This window comes from Danio aesculapii, chromosome 23 (genome assembly GCF_903798145.1).
Source record: "Danio aesculapii chromosome 23, fDanAes4.1, whole genome shotgun sequence".
Taxonomy (NCBI): Eukaryota; Metazoa; Chordata; class Actinopteri; order Cypriniformes; family Danionidae; genus Danio; species Danio aesculapii.
Genome location: NC_079457.1, coordinates 16,120,296 through 16,139,092, shown reverse-complemented (window position 1 = coordinate 16,139,092; position 18,797 = coordinate 16,120,296). Strand labels below are relative to the sequence as shown.

Sequence of the window (18,797 nt, the reverse complement as noted above, 5' to 3'; positions counted from 1 at the left end):
AGCCTCAAGGAAGCAGAAAGAGATCCGTATGTTTGAATTCTTTTAATAGAAGTTCACATCACTTTCATGCCTTTTTAACTCAATAACCAAATAACGTTTTCTCTTGACATAAAATGCGAACACATTTGGCAACATAAAAGAGAACAGCACGTATTGCACCTTGTTGGTATCAGTGTTAGGAAAAAGGCACCGGTTGGTAGGCTGAACAAGCAGATGACATTGCAAACTACTATGCATGAATTAAATGGTTTGACCAACAGCTCAGCACACACAGCAAACAACTTCTCATAGGATATAGTAACAAGGTGCAATATTTATTGTGCAATTTTGAGAACTCAAAAATAAATATGAACAAACTTAATTAAAATAGATAGATATATTCTGCATTATAGAATACACATTTTCCCTAGAATCTTTTTAAAGGCTTTGTAAACCACTTTTTATTTTTACCATCTTATTTAACACATAACTGGATTGCTTTTAGCTAAATAAATTTAAACACCTCCATTTTTCTGTCACTACTACACCAAAGATGAATGAGATAGATCAGGGGTGCCCAGACTCGGTCCTGGAGGGCCGGTGTCCTGCAAAGTTTAGTTTCAACCCCAATCTGACACACCTGGGCTAGTTAATCAAGCTATTACAAGGCCTTCTAGAAACATCTGCGCAGGGGTTTTGAGGCAAGTTGGAGCTAAAATCTGCAGGACGCCGCCCCTCCAGAACCGAGTTTGGGCAGCCCTGAGATAGACGGTACTGAATGTGAATGCAGATTTTAAACAGATGAAAATAGTTAGTATTGTATACATCGAATAGTTATTGATAGTATTAATGGTTCTGGGCTAAAAAGTAATCACGATTAATCACATCCAAAAATAAAAGTTTATTTTTGACAATTTAAATGTGGCGTGCATATATTTAAGAAAATGTTTATTTATATTTGGATATAAATTATATGTGTATATGACACAAATTATATATAAATTTAAATATCTGTGTAACAAAATTGTTTTGTATAGTTTTGTTTCTATCTCATATACATAATAAATATATAATACACATATATTATGTGAAAACAAACGTTTATTTTGGATGCGATTAATCTTTTCCCAGCACTAATAATTAATATTCTGAATGAAAAATGATAAGAGCAGTGAACTTTAAATCCACATGGGTGTATTTGGCATGTGTTTTGCAGTGTGCTTTCCTAGCAAACAATTTTATGTTTAATATACGTCTAATAGACATCTAAACCTAGACAGCTTGGAAAAAACAAGGCTAAATTTGGGGGAAAATCTAATAGACATCTAAGAATAGCCCTAGACTAGTAGTCAAATAGACAGACTTTATATGTGTAGTCATTCATTTCAGTTTATTTGATGACTAGTCTAGTTTTGCACTATTCTTAGACATCTGTTAGATTTTTCACTGACAGCCCAAATTTAGCCTTGTTTTAGCCAATACGACTATGTTTTGACGTCTATTAGACATCTTTTAAAAAATAAAAAATGCTTGCTGGGTTGTATCTTGTTGAATGTAGTATTAAAGCTACAGTTCACCCAATAATGAACATTCTGCCATTATTTACTCACATATCACTTCTTTCAAACCTATCTGAGCTTCCTTCTTCTGTTGAACACAAAAGATGTTTTAAAGAATGCTGGTACCCATTGACTTCCATAGTAGGAAAAAAATTGCTATGGAAGTTGATGAGCAACAAGCATTCTTCAAAATAGAAACTCATAAAGGTTTAAAACCACATGAGGGAGAATAAATGATGAGGTAATTTTCATTTTAATAAACTACCTCTAATATACTTCTCTATCCACACACCCAATCTCTATGGAACTAATGAAACTATTCCACAAATTCCAGTATCCCAATGAGCTCCCAATATTCTCTTCCCTCATGTAAACAAAATTAGATTCATTGCCACAGGAACCTTTTTAAAGCACGACAGTTTCACGAAAAATATCACAGAAACGTACAAAATTTCTCTGATTATGAAAGAAAAACTACAAAAAAATGTATGTCGGATTTGCATATAAGTTTGTGTTTGTTCCCATGGTGCTTTGCCTTTGGATGTGGATGTTTCAGAGCCGGGTGTTAGAAAGAGAAGTGGTGTTCTTCCTCTGGAGGTCAGTGCCTTTGCTGTTTTGGGTAGTTTACCGTGAGCAGAACCATGCAGTGCAGATACAGCGAAGTCTCTGACTCTGATCAGACAGGAAGGAAACAGAAAGCCGCAGTGAATTTGCAACACTTTAACAGTCACATCAGTAGTTTCAAAAGAAAAACAACGGCATCTTCTTTGGAACTTCTGAAATGTTATAAATATTCAATTAGATTATAATAAAACCTCCAGCACAGTTGGGTTCATTTAAATGTTTTTATAATTTTAATTTGTGATTTGAATTTTTATTGATTTTCGTAGATAACGCAGATGAATATCAAACACAGAGCAATAACAATAACACCGAATGATACAAAATAAATAAATGACATCATATAAATTTACATGCATATTAAATAATAAATGCAGGTGATGTTAGTAAATACCAAACCAAAACACACACAAAAAAAATATATAAATAAAATAAATTAAAATAAAATAAAATAAAATAAGAGGCCAATATGATATTTATCATTATTATTTTGTCTCGTTACATGTTTGCTAGCATTGTGGGTCACAGTAATTCAGAAATTCTCCCCATTTATTGGAATAAATTTCAATCCTTCCATGTAAACTGTTGGAAAGTTTTTCAAAAGCTAACTATAATTGCATTTTGTGGACTCCAAATAAAAGCCTGAGTTAACAGAGAGTTGATTGTCAGCATCAATTACTAATTCTTTAATCCTGAGTTTTAGAACAAATCTAAAAGCCGCTGTGTTGCTGTTGCATGTAGTTTTGTTTTGCTAAAACATTAAAGATCATTTATCGAACAAGTGGTCATTTTACAGAGTGACTAGCATTGCCACTGAAAAACATAATCCTGAATCTGAAAATGTTAAAGTACGGTAATAATGACATGGAATGAACACAGCTTCAGGGCCAGATTTAATTTCTACATTACAAATTTGGTCGAGAGCGCAATACTATAAAACAACAGATGATCAGAGTGAAAATACTCTCCTACCATAAATTTACAGTCCAAATAGTGGACTAAAGTGACCTAGTTTACATGGACATAATCGAATTTACTTGCCTTATTTATCTGAAAACGACAATATGATTAAAGTATTAATTTTAGAATTTATTAATAGTGCTTAAATATGTGTACAGGTTATGTATGTTGATATGTTTTGTTGTGAACATTCGCTGATTTCACCCCTACTCCTTTGTTTGTGATGGTTTGTTTTGCCTTTATTGGACTGTTTTAAGTTATATTAAGAGATAGGAAAGTGAAAGAAAGACCCAGCAACACAGTTTTTGACCAGGGTTTATTGGTACACTGCATGAGAATTTAGTAAACGTCTTTAATTAGAAGGAAACCAGAGTCAATTTATTGTTTGACTGATTTCCTGAATATTCTCATAGTACAAATTATTTATATCAGTTTTTAATGCTTTTCGAATGTTGCTTTCATGTTCCCACTTTAAATGTTATAGTAACGTTACATAGTTCTATTAACGTCATTATGTTAGCATTCCACGCTAGTTTCCTCCGGCATAGTTTGTGTTCGTCATGATGGCACCATATGCGATTCGTTTTGTTTTTAATTTTGCGACAAGTTCAACTGTAATTAATTTTTCACTCTGTGCGTGCAAACAGACGATGGCGGATACAAGTTGTCAGGCTACCTCTATAGACAAATACAATTGGGTTTCATTCTTGAACTTTTCATTCATGCCCCTGTGACAAACTTCGAGGTACTGGATGAGAGCTAATCATCATTTCTTGCTCGCACCAAAAACGTGGTTTCTAGCTTGAAGCCATTCTCGTTTGTTTGTCATCAAACGAGGTTTTTGCTAATCCAATACAGTTACGGCCAGAATTTAACGAGAATTGTGTATTAAATGTCCCATTAATTGTATTTTATTACCCCAACCCTAAACCCAACCGTCACAGTAATGTAAAAAACAGTAGTTGTAGATGTATTGTATGGTTATTAAATTACCTAATAAATAGTATTTTTTTAATGTCTACTCCAACCCTAAACCCAACCGACACAGTACTGTAAAAATATTATTTATTGCTATACAGTGTCACAGAAATTATGCCATATTGATGTGTGTATATAAATAGATTATGACCCAAAAAATAAATACATAAAAATTCGCTGTTTACATGGTAGACTCTTAATCAGAGTATTGTCTTAATCATATTCAAATAGGAGTCTTGGTGTCCATGTAAACGTACTCAGTGAACTCAATCAAGTTTGCACAAGCTATTAATAATTCCAGCCCATAGTTTTGATCTGTACCTCGGAGGTGTGCTGAGAACTGCAACCACTGTGTGAGCCACTCTCGTAACTGTCCTGGACTCAGACGCTCTGGATTCAGCCCCCTCACAAAACAAGCCTGGAGGGAAAAAATAAATAAAATTGCTCAATTAAAGCTGCTGGCAATATGTAACTTGCACACTAGAGTGACCTCTCACCTCTCTGAGCTCCGAGTCGTTTAACTGGTGCAAGCCCAATCGAATAATGGCACGATCGAGCTGCATGAGTTCCAAGGCGTGACTGTTCAAGCGTCCACTGATCCAGAAGGCCGGGAGACGAGGCGTCAAGAAGAGCAATGGACAGAGATGTCTCTGCAAGAGGAGGTTGAGTAAGATTAAGTTTGCATGACAAATAAAAAAAAAAAAATGGGGCTGCACGATATTGGGATTTTATTTACATTTATTTAAAGGGCATCTAGGTTGAAAATCATCTTTTGGAAGCTGTTTGGACAGAACTGTGTGTAGGTATAGTGTGTCCACAGTTATATTGGGATGATATAAAGAAAATAAGTCTTTTTTTATTTTCTGATGTTAAAATAGGATCTAAATCCCTCCCATTTTGAGGCTCACCGCAACGTGACATAGGAGTTCAGTTTCCACGCCCACCGAATTGACTGACAGCCGTGTAATAACATGTCTCCGTAGTATAATCACATCAACAAGACAGGACGTGCGCAAAGCAACTGGGATTAAAAGATCTGTTCATCTCTCTCTGATCATCAATCATCATCAAATGTGATCAAGAATAATTTTGTGATCAAGTAATACATTTCATGACAGTACAATTATAATAGAAGAAGCTTCAATCTTGGTTTGTGGACGTTGCCCTTATCAATATATTGTGCAGCCCTATTTTAATTAAATTAAAATAGGGCTGCACAATATATTGCAATTAATTGTGAAACAAGCCGATTATTTGGAGCTTACCATCTGATCTGCATACATTTTCTTGATACCCAAGGGAGGTCCAGAGAACAATGTTCTCACAGCGTGGACATCAGACACTACAGGATGGACTCCACTTCGCACCTGCAGACAAACATTTATCCTGAAATTCATTCTCACTATTAACTAGTTTCCTATTATAAAGATACTAGTTGTTTAATAGTTTTTATTCCAGGGTTCCCGCTCTATCCAAATATCAAATTCCTGGACTAAAAAAAAGCTAAATTTACATAACCTGTACTGAACACAAAAACAAGCCGCTGTTCAGCTTTGTGTAATATTAAAATGTTTTCAGATTGAATATCCCTTTGCATGACTTTAACAGCCACTATGAGAACACATTGATAATCTACCTCAGATTTTGAAACACAATCTGAAATACTTGTAGTTTGTTTGGCTGTGAAATGCTCCTCCTTCAATTGATAGTGGTTTTTACATTTCATTTAGTTTCTGTCATCGACTTTTTAACATCCAGTCTTTGACATGGCCATTTTGTAGCCAAAAAATGTAACAGGTAGAGTCTGGTAACTGCATTTGACTTGTGATTGTCAGTTGATAAGTAAGAAAAGACCTTTAAAAATTCCATGATATTCCAGAAATTCCATGACCCGTGAGCACCCTGACATCCTTAATCATCGATCACAGTGTTTCTCAACACGTTCCTGGAGGACCACCAGATCTGCACATTTACCATGGCTGCGTCCCAATTCGCATACTATCTGTCCTAAATAGTATTTGAAAGTAGAATTAGTACGTCCCAAACCGTATGTTCAAAAGAGTATGCCAAAGGTTCCCGTATGGTTCACTATTTCCGGTAAAAACTCGAAGTGTAGAAGCGTCCATATTCTAACCGCTGATATTGCCCACAATACATTGCGCGTAGGACGGGAATTCGATTTAGAACTACAAATGCGGGTGAAAAGTGTAAACAAACTACAAACATGATGGATGCGCGAGACCAACCGTCAAGTAGAGAGGCTTCGGAAAAGATGTTTGTATGACTGTTTATTAATATCTAGCCCACTGGAACATGTTTTAATCACGTTTTCTGTGTTATATTTCATCTGCAACAACAATACTGAACTTATATAAAGACATGTTTGGACATTAGCGTCTGAATGCAGAATTATCCAAACACCCGAGGAGATTTCTCTGCATGAAAGACTCGTGAATGAGAGATTAACCTGCTGCTGCTGCTTCTCTAATAAGGTAGGGAATTAAATATGAAAGAAATGTAGATGATGTGTGGATGATTGACAGGGCTCGTAACTAAGCAACACAACGATCTGTTAACCAGGAGGTAGTATGTCCCAATTTATTGCATACTCTTCTGTTGCACACTCAAAAGTGTGTACTTTTCCTTCACAAAAAAAGTACATACTTTTAGGGTGTAGTACAAGTATGCGAATTGGGACGCAGCACATGTCTCCTTAACCAAACACACCCGATTCAGATCATCAGCTCGTTAGCAGAGACTGAAAGACCTGTAATGGGTGTGACAGACAAAGGAGACATCCAAAACACGCAGTGTTGGTGGTCCTCCAGGAACGTGGTTGAGAAACACTGCTCTATCAAATACCTTAACCCAACTACTACCTTAATAACTATTAATAAGCAGCAAATTAGGAGTTCACTGAGGCAAAAGTTATACTTAATGGTTTGTTAACAGTGAGAATTGTACCTTATATTATAACCTGTGACTATTTATGCTTATTAAAAAGTCAAAATGTGAATAAAGCAGTTAATAATATGAGATTCAGCTCACATTACCTTACTGCAGAGCTCCAGCAGGTGTCTTTTCAGTCGGGTGTCTTGGACAGAATTTGATGTGCTTTCCAGCCCTTTGACCACAGCCCAGTGATGACGTGCCCTCTGGTTATGATAGACCCCCTGAAACTCCACCAGCTGCTGAGGGGTCCAGAAGTGCCGGATGAGAAGCTGTCGAGGATAAAGGTACCTAGAAGGATAGAGAATACTTTAATTATTAAAGGAATAGTTGACAAAACTGAAATGACCACTCACTCTCAAGTGGTTCTAAACCCATATGTTGTTGTTTTTTTTGTACAAAATATACTTTGAACAATGCTGGAAACTGGTAACCCATGACATGCATAGTATGTCAATGGATACCCGTTTCCAACATTCTCCAAAATATCTTCTTTTGTAAGAAAAGAACTCAGGTTTGGAACTAGTAGTGGTTAAGTAAATCAGTGTTTCTCAACCACGTTCCTGGAGGCATGTTTTGGATGTCTCTTTTGTCTGTCATGCCCACTACAGGTCTTTCAGTCTCTGCCTTACCTGCAAACACTCCCGTTTTTCCCGGGAGTCTCCCATATTTCAGACCCATCTCCCGTTCTGTTCTCCCGGAAAACTCCCGGAATTTAATTTGACAAAAAATATGGCAATACAGAAAAATTTAATACCTGTGGATGGATTATTGCACGGGTGTCAAACTCAGTTCCTGGAGGACCGCAGCTCCGTACAGTTTAGTTCCAACCCTGCTTCAACACACTTAAGCTACGGTCACACTGGACTTTTCTCCCTATAGACTTCCATTCATACGCACGCGAATGCGTCAGACTGGAAATGCAAGCTCGTGCGACAACTTTCGCAGTTTGCAGCATTGCAAAGGTCAAGCTTGGTGAACTCTGACTTGCGAAATCGCATCACTTGATTGCGTGAAACCAATCGAGGATCAAAACATGACGTCTCTGGACAGAAATTTAAAACATGGACCAATTGCTCGCTTTTTCAAATGTCTAATCATCTTGTTTAATCCCGCCCCTTTTCGCAGCACTATACAACAGAATTTCGCACACATTACAGTAGTGTGTCCGCAGCTTTACTTGTGGTTTCAAACAAGCCTGAAGGACTCAGTTGGTTTGATCAGCTGTGTTTAATTGGGGCTGAAACTAAACTGTGCAGAGCTGTGGTCCTCCAGGAACTGAGTTTGACACCTGTGGATTATTGAATCAATGAATAGAAGAATGGCAGATAAAAAAGGAAACTTTAAATACGTATTATAAGTATCAACTGAAAGGTACTAATAATCAGCAGAGCAATATACTAAATACTCACATAAGCATGAAGACCAGATAGTTGGCAAATGGAGGTATTGACAGGATGACCAGGGGAATGGCTTTGATTAAGTCCCTGCGGACCTGAAAGTAACAGTAATATTTAATACTACATATAACCGCAAGATTTCTCACAAATGTCTACTTCTCAAACTCACCTGTCTGATTTTCTCCATATCCCGGTAAGGCAAATTGGGGTGGCTAGTTTTGTCACTGAGCATGCGGAACACGATTTTCTGCACTTCTTTACCATCTTCAAACAGGAGTCTGAAGCCTTTACAAAAAAGCAGAAAACCTACATCATAGCACATTTGATTGAGATAGTTAATAGTTCACAAAAAAACAATAATATGAAACACATTCCACTCATTCTGACCTCTCATGAAAGTCTGATAGAGGACAAAAAAGCGAGGGAAGCGCCGCTGCAGGAATCTCTCGTACTTCTCATTGGCCCACTTTAGACTCGACACAATGCTTCGACCAATCCCGTGTCTTGCTTGTGAAGGTGAGTAGTGTCTGACAAACCACAGACTGCTGCAAAGACAGACAGAAATACAGAAATTAACCAAGGAAAGGTGTTGCAAGATACCAGAGCAGTGAAGTGCATGTACTATATATGTACTAGATGTTAGTTTCAGTCTGTTAGTTTTAAGGATATCTATAAGCTAGTGTGCTCCAAAATAGTGAAAAAATTAGCATTTAGAAAATATAAAACTGATACTAAACATGTAAAGCTTGTTGTAGTTTGTCACTTCTGCCTAAATGGATCAATGATTTTTTTCCACATCTCCTCATACTTCATTTTCTCATCAGTTCTTGACCAATCAAATGCTCTCTAGTATCTGACATGCCCCGCCCCCTTCAAGACGCTTCTCATTTATAACTGCCAGAGCTGTGATAAAACAAAATGCTATTGGTTGTTTTTTTAAAGGGGAGGAGCTACTCTATGTCCCCCCCTCTCTTAATTTTTTTTAGTTGAGGTTACATCAAACATCGAATAAAAACACATTTCAAAGCACTTTATGGGACCTTTAACATTTTCATCCAAAAATATTACTACTTTTTTTAATGCTACCAGTAATTATTATTATTGTTATTAATGCAATGATATTTTTGGCCATTTCTATCTTTATAAGTATAGGATAATATATTAGACAGGTCAGCAGTGGTTGGGGGGAGAAAAGTTCCATGAGCTGGGCCTCGAACTCAGGACACCCAAAGCGCAAGGGCACTATATGTCTGCGCACTGCTCACAAAGCTATTGACGATGAAAGCTAGCACTCATTTGATAGATAATATCATTTTTTTTCATTAACATAATAAGATAGTACTTTAATTTAACAACTTAATTTGTTGGCTTTAAGAGGTTATTAGGTAGGTAGTATAAATGAAGTGTGTTTTTCCTTAAAAGAAGCTAAATAATCTGCCAGTGGGGGTAAGCAAAATAATCTATCTAATATCTATCTAATGACAGGGTTCATACAGATTTTTAATACTAAAATTCCATGACTTTTCCAAGACTTTCAAGTAAATTTTCATGACCTAATGTTTCATGCAATGTTTACATATGCGTGATAAAAACAATACATGTTAAAATTTATTACAGCATATCGTAAAACACGCAACAATCTATTTCGTTTCAGCTTATATCTATATAAATTAGATTTAGATAATGCTTACACTGCACTAATAATGTGATCAGCCAAGGACAGAAAAGTAGTAAAGACAAGGAATCTATATTCAAGTATACAGATATCTGTTGTCCATGACTTTTCCAAAATTTTGTGGGTTTTTCTGATTTTCCAAAACTTTTCCAGGCCTGGAAAAATGCCATGTCAAAATTCCATGATTTTTCCAGGTTTTCCATGACCTTATGAACCCTGTATTGAATAAGTACTTGTATCTAATACACAAGTATCTATTTAATAGGCACTAGTATCTAATGAATAAGAACTAGTATCTAATAAAAAGAACTAGTGTCTAATGAGTAAACACTACTATATTTTTAAAACAGCACTAGTATCTAATGAATAAGCACTAGTATCTAATGAATAAGCACTAGTATCTAAAAGTACTCAATGTAAAAGATACTACTACTAAAAACTAAAGATAATACTATTAAAAAATAAGCACAAGTAACGTAAAAATAAATACTAGTATGGGTTCTAGATTAAATGTCAAAACGGCTTGCCATAGGAAGATACTAGTTTTAAGTATGTACTACTAACATGAATCTAGATACTACGTTTTATAGATTAAATATAAAAATATCTTGCCGTTCTCTCATGTAATTCCTGATGAAACCATTTTTTCCCCTCTGTCATCGACTAAAAAAGACAGACATTGAAAAATATTTAATATGGTCTCATTTGAGTTATTTACGTTGAAACATCCTCTTCGCTATCATTTTATATCCAGCCTGTATGCAAAACATCCTAGCTCTGGGAGTGTGGTTAGCGAACAACCACATACAAATGATTGGTCATTCCGAACGTATTATTAATAGTACCTGGGTTTTGTGGAAGCCAATCTAGGAGTACAGAGACTTGCTTTGACCCTGACAGGTTGTTTTCCATACAGTAAGATCACTGAAGCCCCGCGGCATATTCCCCGACAGGACAGCGCCATCTTGGACTGAGCAGCTGACAGTTCGGCGTGGGCGTGTCGTCACGACCGTGAAGTGCGGGTGCGGGTCTGTGATTGGCAGGTGAAGTTACCGCCTATACTTTAAACAACGCGCATTTTTTTGTGTTTTGGTCGACTGGATACCGTAATATTTATATGATATGAACATAAAAGATAAAAGCACACTCAAAATATTGAGATATTTTTGAGAAATGTAATTACTTGCAGACTAAAAGTAGATAAATTTATTCATTTCATGACTATTCTTTTACAGATTTAAATGTAAAATTTAATTAGCTTAATTTATCTATGCAGTTTTATTTATCCTTATGAAATAAATATCCTTATATTTGCTATATTGTATCACATTTTATTAATTAAATGAATATTTTGAATATTTTTTATTTAAATTTTTTTAAATATTATAATAATGATTAGAATTATTGAATAAAAATCAATACAATTGATTAAAATAAATCCATCCATTTTCTTCTGCTTGGTTAAAATAAATAAAAGATCTAAAATTTAATTTACACAAATAAATAAATAAATAAATAAATTCTCTTATTCTTTATAATCGAATAATCACGCAAATAGTTTAATTGAAATAATATAATTTTTTTGATAATAAATAGGATTCAAAATGTTAATATAATTAATAAAAATAATATAATAATGATTAGAATTATAAAATAAAAATTATCAATAAAATTGGTTAAAATAAATCCATCCATTTTCTTCTGCTTAGTTAAAATAAATAAAAGATCCAAGGTTTTATTCAAATAAATAAATAAATAATTTAGATTAAAATATAACAGCATTTATTTTAAATAAATAAATAAATAGAATCTATTAGTCTTTAATGTGTGTGAATAATCACGCAAGTAGTTTAATTAAAATAATATGTGCTTTGATAAGAAAAAAATATTCAATATGTTAATATAATTAATAAAATAAAAATAATATTAATTATATAGAGAATACAATAATATGTAAGTTTATTTATCTTTATAAACCTCTTAGACTAGCATATAATTACAATGAATAATGTAATAACAAGTAATTTTTTTTAAACATTTGCGATTTTAAACGGCAACACGTGACATTCCACAGCACAGAGCACTTGATTGATGATCTGCATTGATTACAGATGGAAAGGCCAGCACGCGACTGATTCAACACTACAAAAGACGAGCAGTAAGTGTTTATAACAATAAGGTCATGTCCTTAACATAAACACGAACGTATTGCCACTTTGGAAGTCGTGAGTTTTATAAAATAAAGTCAAGCAAACATTGTTTTAATCAACTTTCATCATTTTTGGCGCTCGGCCTGCTGACTCTCAAGTTGTTTGACCGTCATGTGTTGCATTTCTTTAGAGTACTGTGTGGTTTATACTAGGAAATGTTTGGATTTTAATGTTTGGCGGACTTTATTTAGGGTGAAGATTTTATTAAACCAACGGAAAGCTACACAAGGCTCCAGAAAACGGAAGTATGGCCACTTATAGGTTCGGCAGTAGCGTTGGTCCGTCAGGAGTCAACTCTGAAAGCACACGGCAGATGTGGAATGAAGACAACGGTAATCAATCATCATAATACCAATTCGATGTACTGTTGAAGTTACATGTGTAAAATGCAGTTTAAGCTGACAAGGTGTTATGATGTTTTTAAAAGTCATTAATTTACTGAAACATTGTGATGTAGGTCTTAAATCTTTTTTTTTTAACCGGTCTTAATTTGTTCATGTATTACTACCCAGTCTGGCCAACACCAATCCAATCACCAACAATTCCTCTCAATAAAACTTTAACCTTTTTGTTTTTAATTTAAGCAGCCAGCCTGGTGGAAGGGGTGGACCTTTTTGCTGTTATAAGATTAAGTTTCTATTTAATTATGAGGTCTAAATACTGCATTTTAGTGACATTTTAAGCACTATTTTTTTGCTGGATTAGCTTGTCATAACCACACGTTGTCATCATGGTCATCATAACCACACGACACAAGATTTAGAATAAAGCAACATGAAACAATACTTTTTTTTTTAAATACAAAAGTGATTACATATATCATTAGACAATATATATATATATATATATATATATATATATATATATATATATATATATATATATATATATATATATATATAGGAATCTGTTAAAGTTTAAATCATTTAAAACTAGCCTATTGTCATTTATTAGGCAAATAAACAAGCCAGCGTATTCAGCTTTTCTCAGTCAGTTATTGGGACTTTAGAATGGAAAATCACACTGAAAGAACAGCCAATACATGATTCCGCTTGGTCTTCAAACCTTCTTCAATGGTTATTTTTATACATATTTTTTTACAATTTATTATGGAATACCCGTCAAAATAGGAAAAATGAGCACATGTATGGGACAAATCCTTTAACTTTGTCAATAAGGGGTGGGTCTTTCAAAGATATTAATCTATAAATGCTTCTGAAGCAGCAAACGCCATCATCCCACTTGTCCACTCATTCTGTGAACGCATTTAGTTTTTTTATTGTGGATGTTCCACAGTTCGGTTACGCAATTCTGATTGGGCAGAACGCAAGTGTGCTCACTCAATTGGCTAATGAGACTATCACACAGACGGCAGTCACGCATTTGCTCTGGGAGGGGGAAAATGCATAATAAATATGTACATTTCTTGTACAACTGTTGCGTTTTTTTTTTTTAGCTAATCGAAACGTTTCAAATCGTGATTGAGTTTCGATTAATTGCACAGCCCTAATGTACATGCATTCAGTTTATTATAGTTTTAAAAACCTTTAAAACATTTTTCTAGAGGTAATGTTGAACAAAAGTGTATGTATAAAACTACAGCTTGCTTTTTTTGACACTATTTAAAACATTTTGCTCAGAATTAACAAAAATATATACTTTTAATTATTAAATGATTATAAAAAAATAAGTTTGATAGGGCAAATAAAGCTTCACCATGTAGGCAATTAGAAAAACTCAGCGTTTAGCCTTGTTTGAGTCCAAAATTTAATTCATAATGGTCTTAAAGTCTTTCATTTAACTTTATGAAACCTGCAGAAACCCTGGAGTAGTAGTGATGTCTGCACGTTTACTTATGTTGTCCAATGTGGTACCTCTTGTTTCCACAGGTTATGGTGAAGAAACTGAAGATGCCAGTGACCCTAATAGGATTGTACAGTGCCCATATGACAAAAACCACCAGATCAGAGCCTCACGCTTCCCTTTTCATGTTCTCAAGTGCAGAAAGGTGGGTTACAGCATTTAGAGTAAATGAAGTTTAAATGGATGAACAGAAATCTTGGGTTTGAGAATGTGGTAGGTAAATGAGACTTTAGGTAGGTTTGAGGGAAAGTACAACAGGTATTATGGGTCAATTTTACTTTAGAATTACAGCAAGTTAGGGTTAGTTTGAATACAGCAGGTTTACAGTGGTTGTTTGTACAGCATAGAGAATGGGAATGTCTTTACAGCGCAATACATTTTAGTACACTGCAACTTGGATCCCATAAATCTCTATCGGTTTATTGCATATGATGGATGGATAGAGAAAGGGAATATCATTACAGTGCAATGCATTCTGGGATTTTTGGGAAATGAACCTGGATCCCATTGATTTCTATTGGTTTATTGTATAAGAAATATGGATGGATGAACATGGCTGTACGCAAACTGACATGATAAATGAAGTGCTCGCACTGCAAATAGAGGATCGTATATATGGAAAAGTTTTCTTGTGGCAGCTCATTGATGCACTGTCATTTGCAGTTAAGCTGGTTAATTAATTTGATCTATTTGTGCTCTGCTTTTTTCACTTTTGTGCAATTTCAGCTTCTCAGACATGGCGCATTTTATAAAGCAAAATAGATGTTTTAAATTATTAGTATTATAAGATTATCTTTTTCTTTTGGTAATTTGCAGTGGTCTCCATTGTGTGCTCCTGAGTATCTGAAAACATGATTGGTCGTATCCGTTGTGTAGATTGCCATTCTCTATAACTTGTTACAGCTATGTATTGTTACACCCATAAAAATATACATCATAAAAGCATTTCTTTATGTGTGTGCATGCATCTTTTTGACATTTTAGATCCATTTTAACTTCTGTCTTGATCAGGGGTCAGCAAACCTAAAATTTGCCAGAGAGCCAGACAGCATATATTTAAAGGCGCAGTATGTAAGTTTTAACCCAGTGGTTAAACTAGGTATTGGACTAACAAACGCAGACGCAGGTTGCCACATTGAGGACAGGAGCGAGTTATTTAAATGGTGTTCTAAATAAAAGCAACGGTACCCGTTTTGACTGAATGAATGAAATACGCTGTTGTCCACCAAGACAACCTGGGGTGCTGAAATATAATTCACTAAACTGGCATTGCGCGGGTGAAAATTACCAAAACAAAAGAGCTTTCCGGCACTGAAAACACGTTTTCAAAGCAGAGTATCTGACTTCAGCATTGTTTTTTAGATGTACAAGAATGTTCACTTAGCATGTTTCTTAAATATCTGCAAACGTATTGTGGTATTTTATGCTTTAAATGAGTCAAACTCACATACAGCACCTTTAACTTTTCAAATAAAAACATCCTGGATGTGTTATTTGTTTGCTGGCATGTAGGTCTATTTGAATCATCCTGACAATCATCTACACCGAGATGAGCAATGCTTTTGCTTTCAAAAGTGGTGGTGGTATTTTTTTTTCTTTTCTTTTTCTTTCAAACTGCAAGGCAACAGTATAAATCTCTTTACATGTAAACCGTTGCACTTGGGTAGTTATAAATATTTAGAATGAATAGCGCAGTGATGAATTGTTGACATTATGAATGCAATAACCAATCGTATGTGAGATAATAACGACTCGTGTCAAATTGCCGGAAATGGACTAGTATTATGGCTTTTAATAACAGTATTGGCTTTTCAGTCTCATGTTACTTAAATGGCAAAATAAAATTACATTGCTTATTGTTATAAAAAATGTCATGTAAACAGTTGGCACAGGCTGTATCTAGACATGTCATTTTGTCTAGGCAGCGGGGAAGCTAAAGAGCCACGTGCAGCTCCAGAACCATAAGTTGCAGATTCCTGGTCTAAACCAAAAAAAACAAGTGTGAACACACCCACAGTTTAAGCTCTAGTTTTATCTGTCCTTACACTTTAATCTGTCTCAACCTTTATCTGTCCTCTACCATCTGTTTTAGAACCACCCCAAATTGGCCAGTGAACTGAAGACCTGCCCCTTCAATGCCAGACACTTGATTCCCAAGCATGAGATGTCTCATCACATAGCAAACTGCGAAGACAAGAGATGTCTCAATGCTGAAGATGGTTAGTGTTTGAATGATTAGAAAAATTCATGTTGAGTCTTCATTTACTCGCATGATGTAATTCTAATGCTGTATTCTGCTCTTGTCACAAAAGGGTATCTCAGTTTATTACAAAGGTGCACTTTTGTGCTTTTGCTGTGCTCTGAGATAAGCATTCTGGTTAAGTTTTTCATTAAACCCTATTGTGTCCATGAAACATTTAAAATATTTGGCATGGTTGCATGAGACCATTGTATGATGGTCAATTGTAGTTTAATTCTCACTACTATTGCAGACTTTACTTAAATCTATAAATTTTAAATATGTACTTGGTTGTTTAGTAGGTTAACCTAGATTAAGATGTGCTGTAGACTTTATCCACCATTGTGTTGCAGTAATAACAATTGATGTTTGTTGATTTGTCAGGTCTTTTATCTAGTTCTGTTTTGTCCAGGGAATGTAGAAGTACTGGAGAAGTTCCAGGTTCCTGTTAATACCTGGACTAACCCTGCACCCAATGAGGACTGGGAAACAGGTCTGTGACCTGTTAAATGATTGCTAAACCTTTTTGAATGTTTGTGTTCGTGCTTTTTCTACTAAGTGTATCATACTGTGGCAGTGCCACTTTGCCTAATTTAAATTGTACAAAACAGAGTTCTGTATTTTGCTTTTGGTTTAATAAATCACTACTTTCTGGATGATTCCTTTTGGGCTGATGTGATTTCAGAGACTGATGATAATGCTGCCATGTTTGTCTGGGGTGAATCAACCAATCCACTTCCCCAAAACAAGTGAGTCATGCTGTTTCATTTATTCTTCCTTTCTTTTGCCTGTGCATCAATACGTTTTGATTGTTTGGATGTTGTTGTGATCTGTAGAGGAATGGATGGTGTATTGTGTGAATGTTGACAACCTACAAGCATCGCAATAGTGTACAAAACGTGCTGTACAAACAAAAAGCTGCTATGTTGTTCCCTGAAATGATGCAGATTCTGCTGTGCTAGCATCAAATTTAACTTTGCAAAATAGTTTTTAAACATATTGCTTCTCTGCTTGAAGTGAGCTATGTTTCTTTAGCATTTGGTTTAGGGGATCATGAAGTTGAGAGTTTGGTTTAGTTGCAGCTGTCCACAATTGAAGAGCGCATTGACTGCACTTCATATTCTTTTTCTTGCTTTGAATATTGGTACTAATGTAGTAATACAGTGATATGAAGTCAAATGGTGTATACATCATCTAGATCAGTGTTTCCCTACCCTGTTCCTGGAGGCACACCAACAGTACATATTTTGGATGTCTCCATTATCTGACCCATTTATTTCAGGTTTTGAAGTCTTTTCTGATGTTATGATGAGATTATTCAGGTGTGTTTGATTAGGGAGAGGCTGAAAAGGTGTGCCTTCAGGAACAGGGTTGGGAAACGCTGATCAAGATGCAAACCATATAAAGGTCTTTGTAGGTTTTGTAGGATCTTGCTTTTCAGGTTTCTGTGCGTGTCATCTGACCAACTGCTTTGCTGGGTTTTTTTTCATAGATTAATGCAAAAAAATGCCTACCTGCTTTTTACTAATTATTTAATAATATTAACCAGGTTTATCCACCAGGGGTGCAAATTCTAGCATGCTGTCTGACTCTTCTAAAGCCAGTTAGCTTGAGTAAAATAAAGCATTACATAGATTTGTCTTTGTTAGGCCAGAGCCGGCTACCACCATCAGTTTATCCGATGGACTGCGGGCACCGCGGACTCTTCCATGGAAACTCTGTAAGCACTCCTAATTCTAGTAATTTTAAATGAATAGTGTGTCTGTGGGATTTAAACTCTCCACTAGATGGCAGCAACACACTTGGCTTATTTAAACAGTCCTGTGTGTTAAAACTGTCTGTTTTCTCTCTTTTTACCAAGGATATGGCGCCACTGGATGGACTTCTGGATATTCTTACTTTTTAAAAAATACTTTAAGCCCTGTGTAACTTCTAACCTAGATTTGTCTAAAGCCTCCTTACCTTTTAAAGTTTTTAATTTTGAAGTGTTGAGATTTTGAAGTATTTCCTCTTTACTATTTTCTGAAGGTCAATATGCTCTGTGGCTATGGTCAGTGTGTAGACAATCTATAAACCAAAGAATTAATGCGTCTTCCATAGAGAAATCCATCAGTGTCAACCTTTCAGTGACCTTTAATCCTACATGCGTTTCATTAAAAGTTTCTTTAAACATAAATGTTGCATTTCTTCAATCATGCAGTAAAGTGACAAGGAAAGGGTATCTGATATTAGTCATTACTTGGATGCATATTTGATGCTGTTAATATTATAGAGGTGGACTTTCTTGAAGTATACTAACTATAGTGTATTAGGTTACACTAGATTCAGCTTTGTCAGCGTTTAATTGCAGTGAAATGCAGTTAG

At 35.2% G+C, this 18,797-nt stretch overlaps 2 protein-coding genes across 4 annotated transcripts; one reads left to right on the top strand and one right to left on the bottom strand.

The window, feature by feature from the left end:
• Positions 1–27: 27 nt before the first annotated feature.
• On the bottom strand, positions 28–11,107 carry letmd1 (LETM1 domain containing 1). 3 transcript variants are annotated; one of them, XM_056448642.1, is made up of 9 exons: positions 10,967–11,107; positions 8,834–8,991; positions 8,616–8,752; positions 8,459–8,541; positions 7,151–7,337; positions 5,363–5,464; positions 4,595–4,747; positions 4,419–4,515; positions 28–2,210 (listed from the first exon to the last, which is right to left on the bottom strand). In XM_056448642.1, the coding sequence occupies exons 1-9, from the start codon at positions 11,083–11,085 to the stop codon at positions 2,137–2,139; spliced, it is 1,110 nt and encodes a 369-aa protein (XP_056304617.1). In that variant the 5' UTR covers positions 11,086–11,107; the 3' UTR covers positions 28–2,136. The 3 variants fall into 3 exon arrangements, with proteins under 3 accessions (XP_056304617.1, XP_056304619.1, XP_056304618.1); XM_056448644.1 differs by having other exon boundaries at positions 8,616–8,731; XM_056448643.1 differs by having other exon boundaries at positions 8,834–8,988.
• A 1,093-nt stretch (positions 11,108–12,200) lies between these two features.
• zgc:56699 (uncharacterized protein LOC405758 homolog) lies at positions 12,201–18,569 on the top strand. The gene is made up of 8 exons (XM_056448646.1): positions 12,201–12,279; positions 12,523–12,663; positions 14,221–14,339; positions 16,287–16,413; positions 16,846–16,926; positions 17,119–17,182; positions 18,083–18,153; positions 18,295–18,569. Coding segments are annotated over exons 2-8 (549 nt in total). The 5' UTR covers positions 12,201–12,279; positions 12,523–12,578; the 3' UTR covers positions 18,297–18,569.
• Positions 18,570–18,797: the final 228 nt, after the last annotated feature.

Bases quoted from the DNA above. Each gene is read 5' to 3' on its own strand.
- letmd1 (XM_056448642.1), bottom strand. From the start codon at position 11,085: ATGGCGCTGTCCTGTCGGGGAATATGCCGCGGGGCTTCAGTGATCTTA. The intron at 8,992-10,966 runs GTACTATTAATA...CTGTCTTTGCAG, and splicing joins TTGGCTTCCACAAAACCCAG to CAGTCTGTGGTTTGTCAGAC. The intron at 8,753-8,833 runs GTCAGAATGAGT...GCTATGATGTAG, and splicing joins CTATCAGACTTTCATGAGAG to GTTTTCTGCTTTTTTGTAAA.
- zgc:56699 (XM_056448646.1), top strand. From the start codon at position 12,579: ATGGCCACTTATAGGTTCGGCAGTAGCGTTGGTCCGTCAGGAGTCAAC. The intron at 16,414-16,845 runs GTTAGTGTTTGA...TGTTTTGTCCAG, and splicing joins ATGTCTCAATGCTGAAGATG to GGAATGTAGAAGTACTGGAG. The intron at 17,183-18,082 runs GTGAGTCATGCT...TGTCTTTGTTAG, and splicing joins AATCCACTTCCCCAAAACAA to GCCAGAGCCGGCTACCACCA.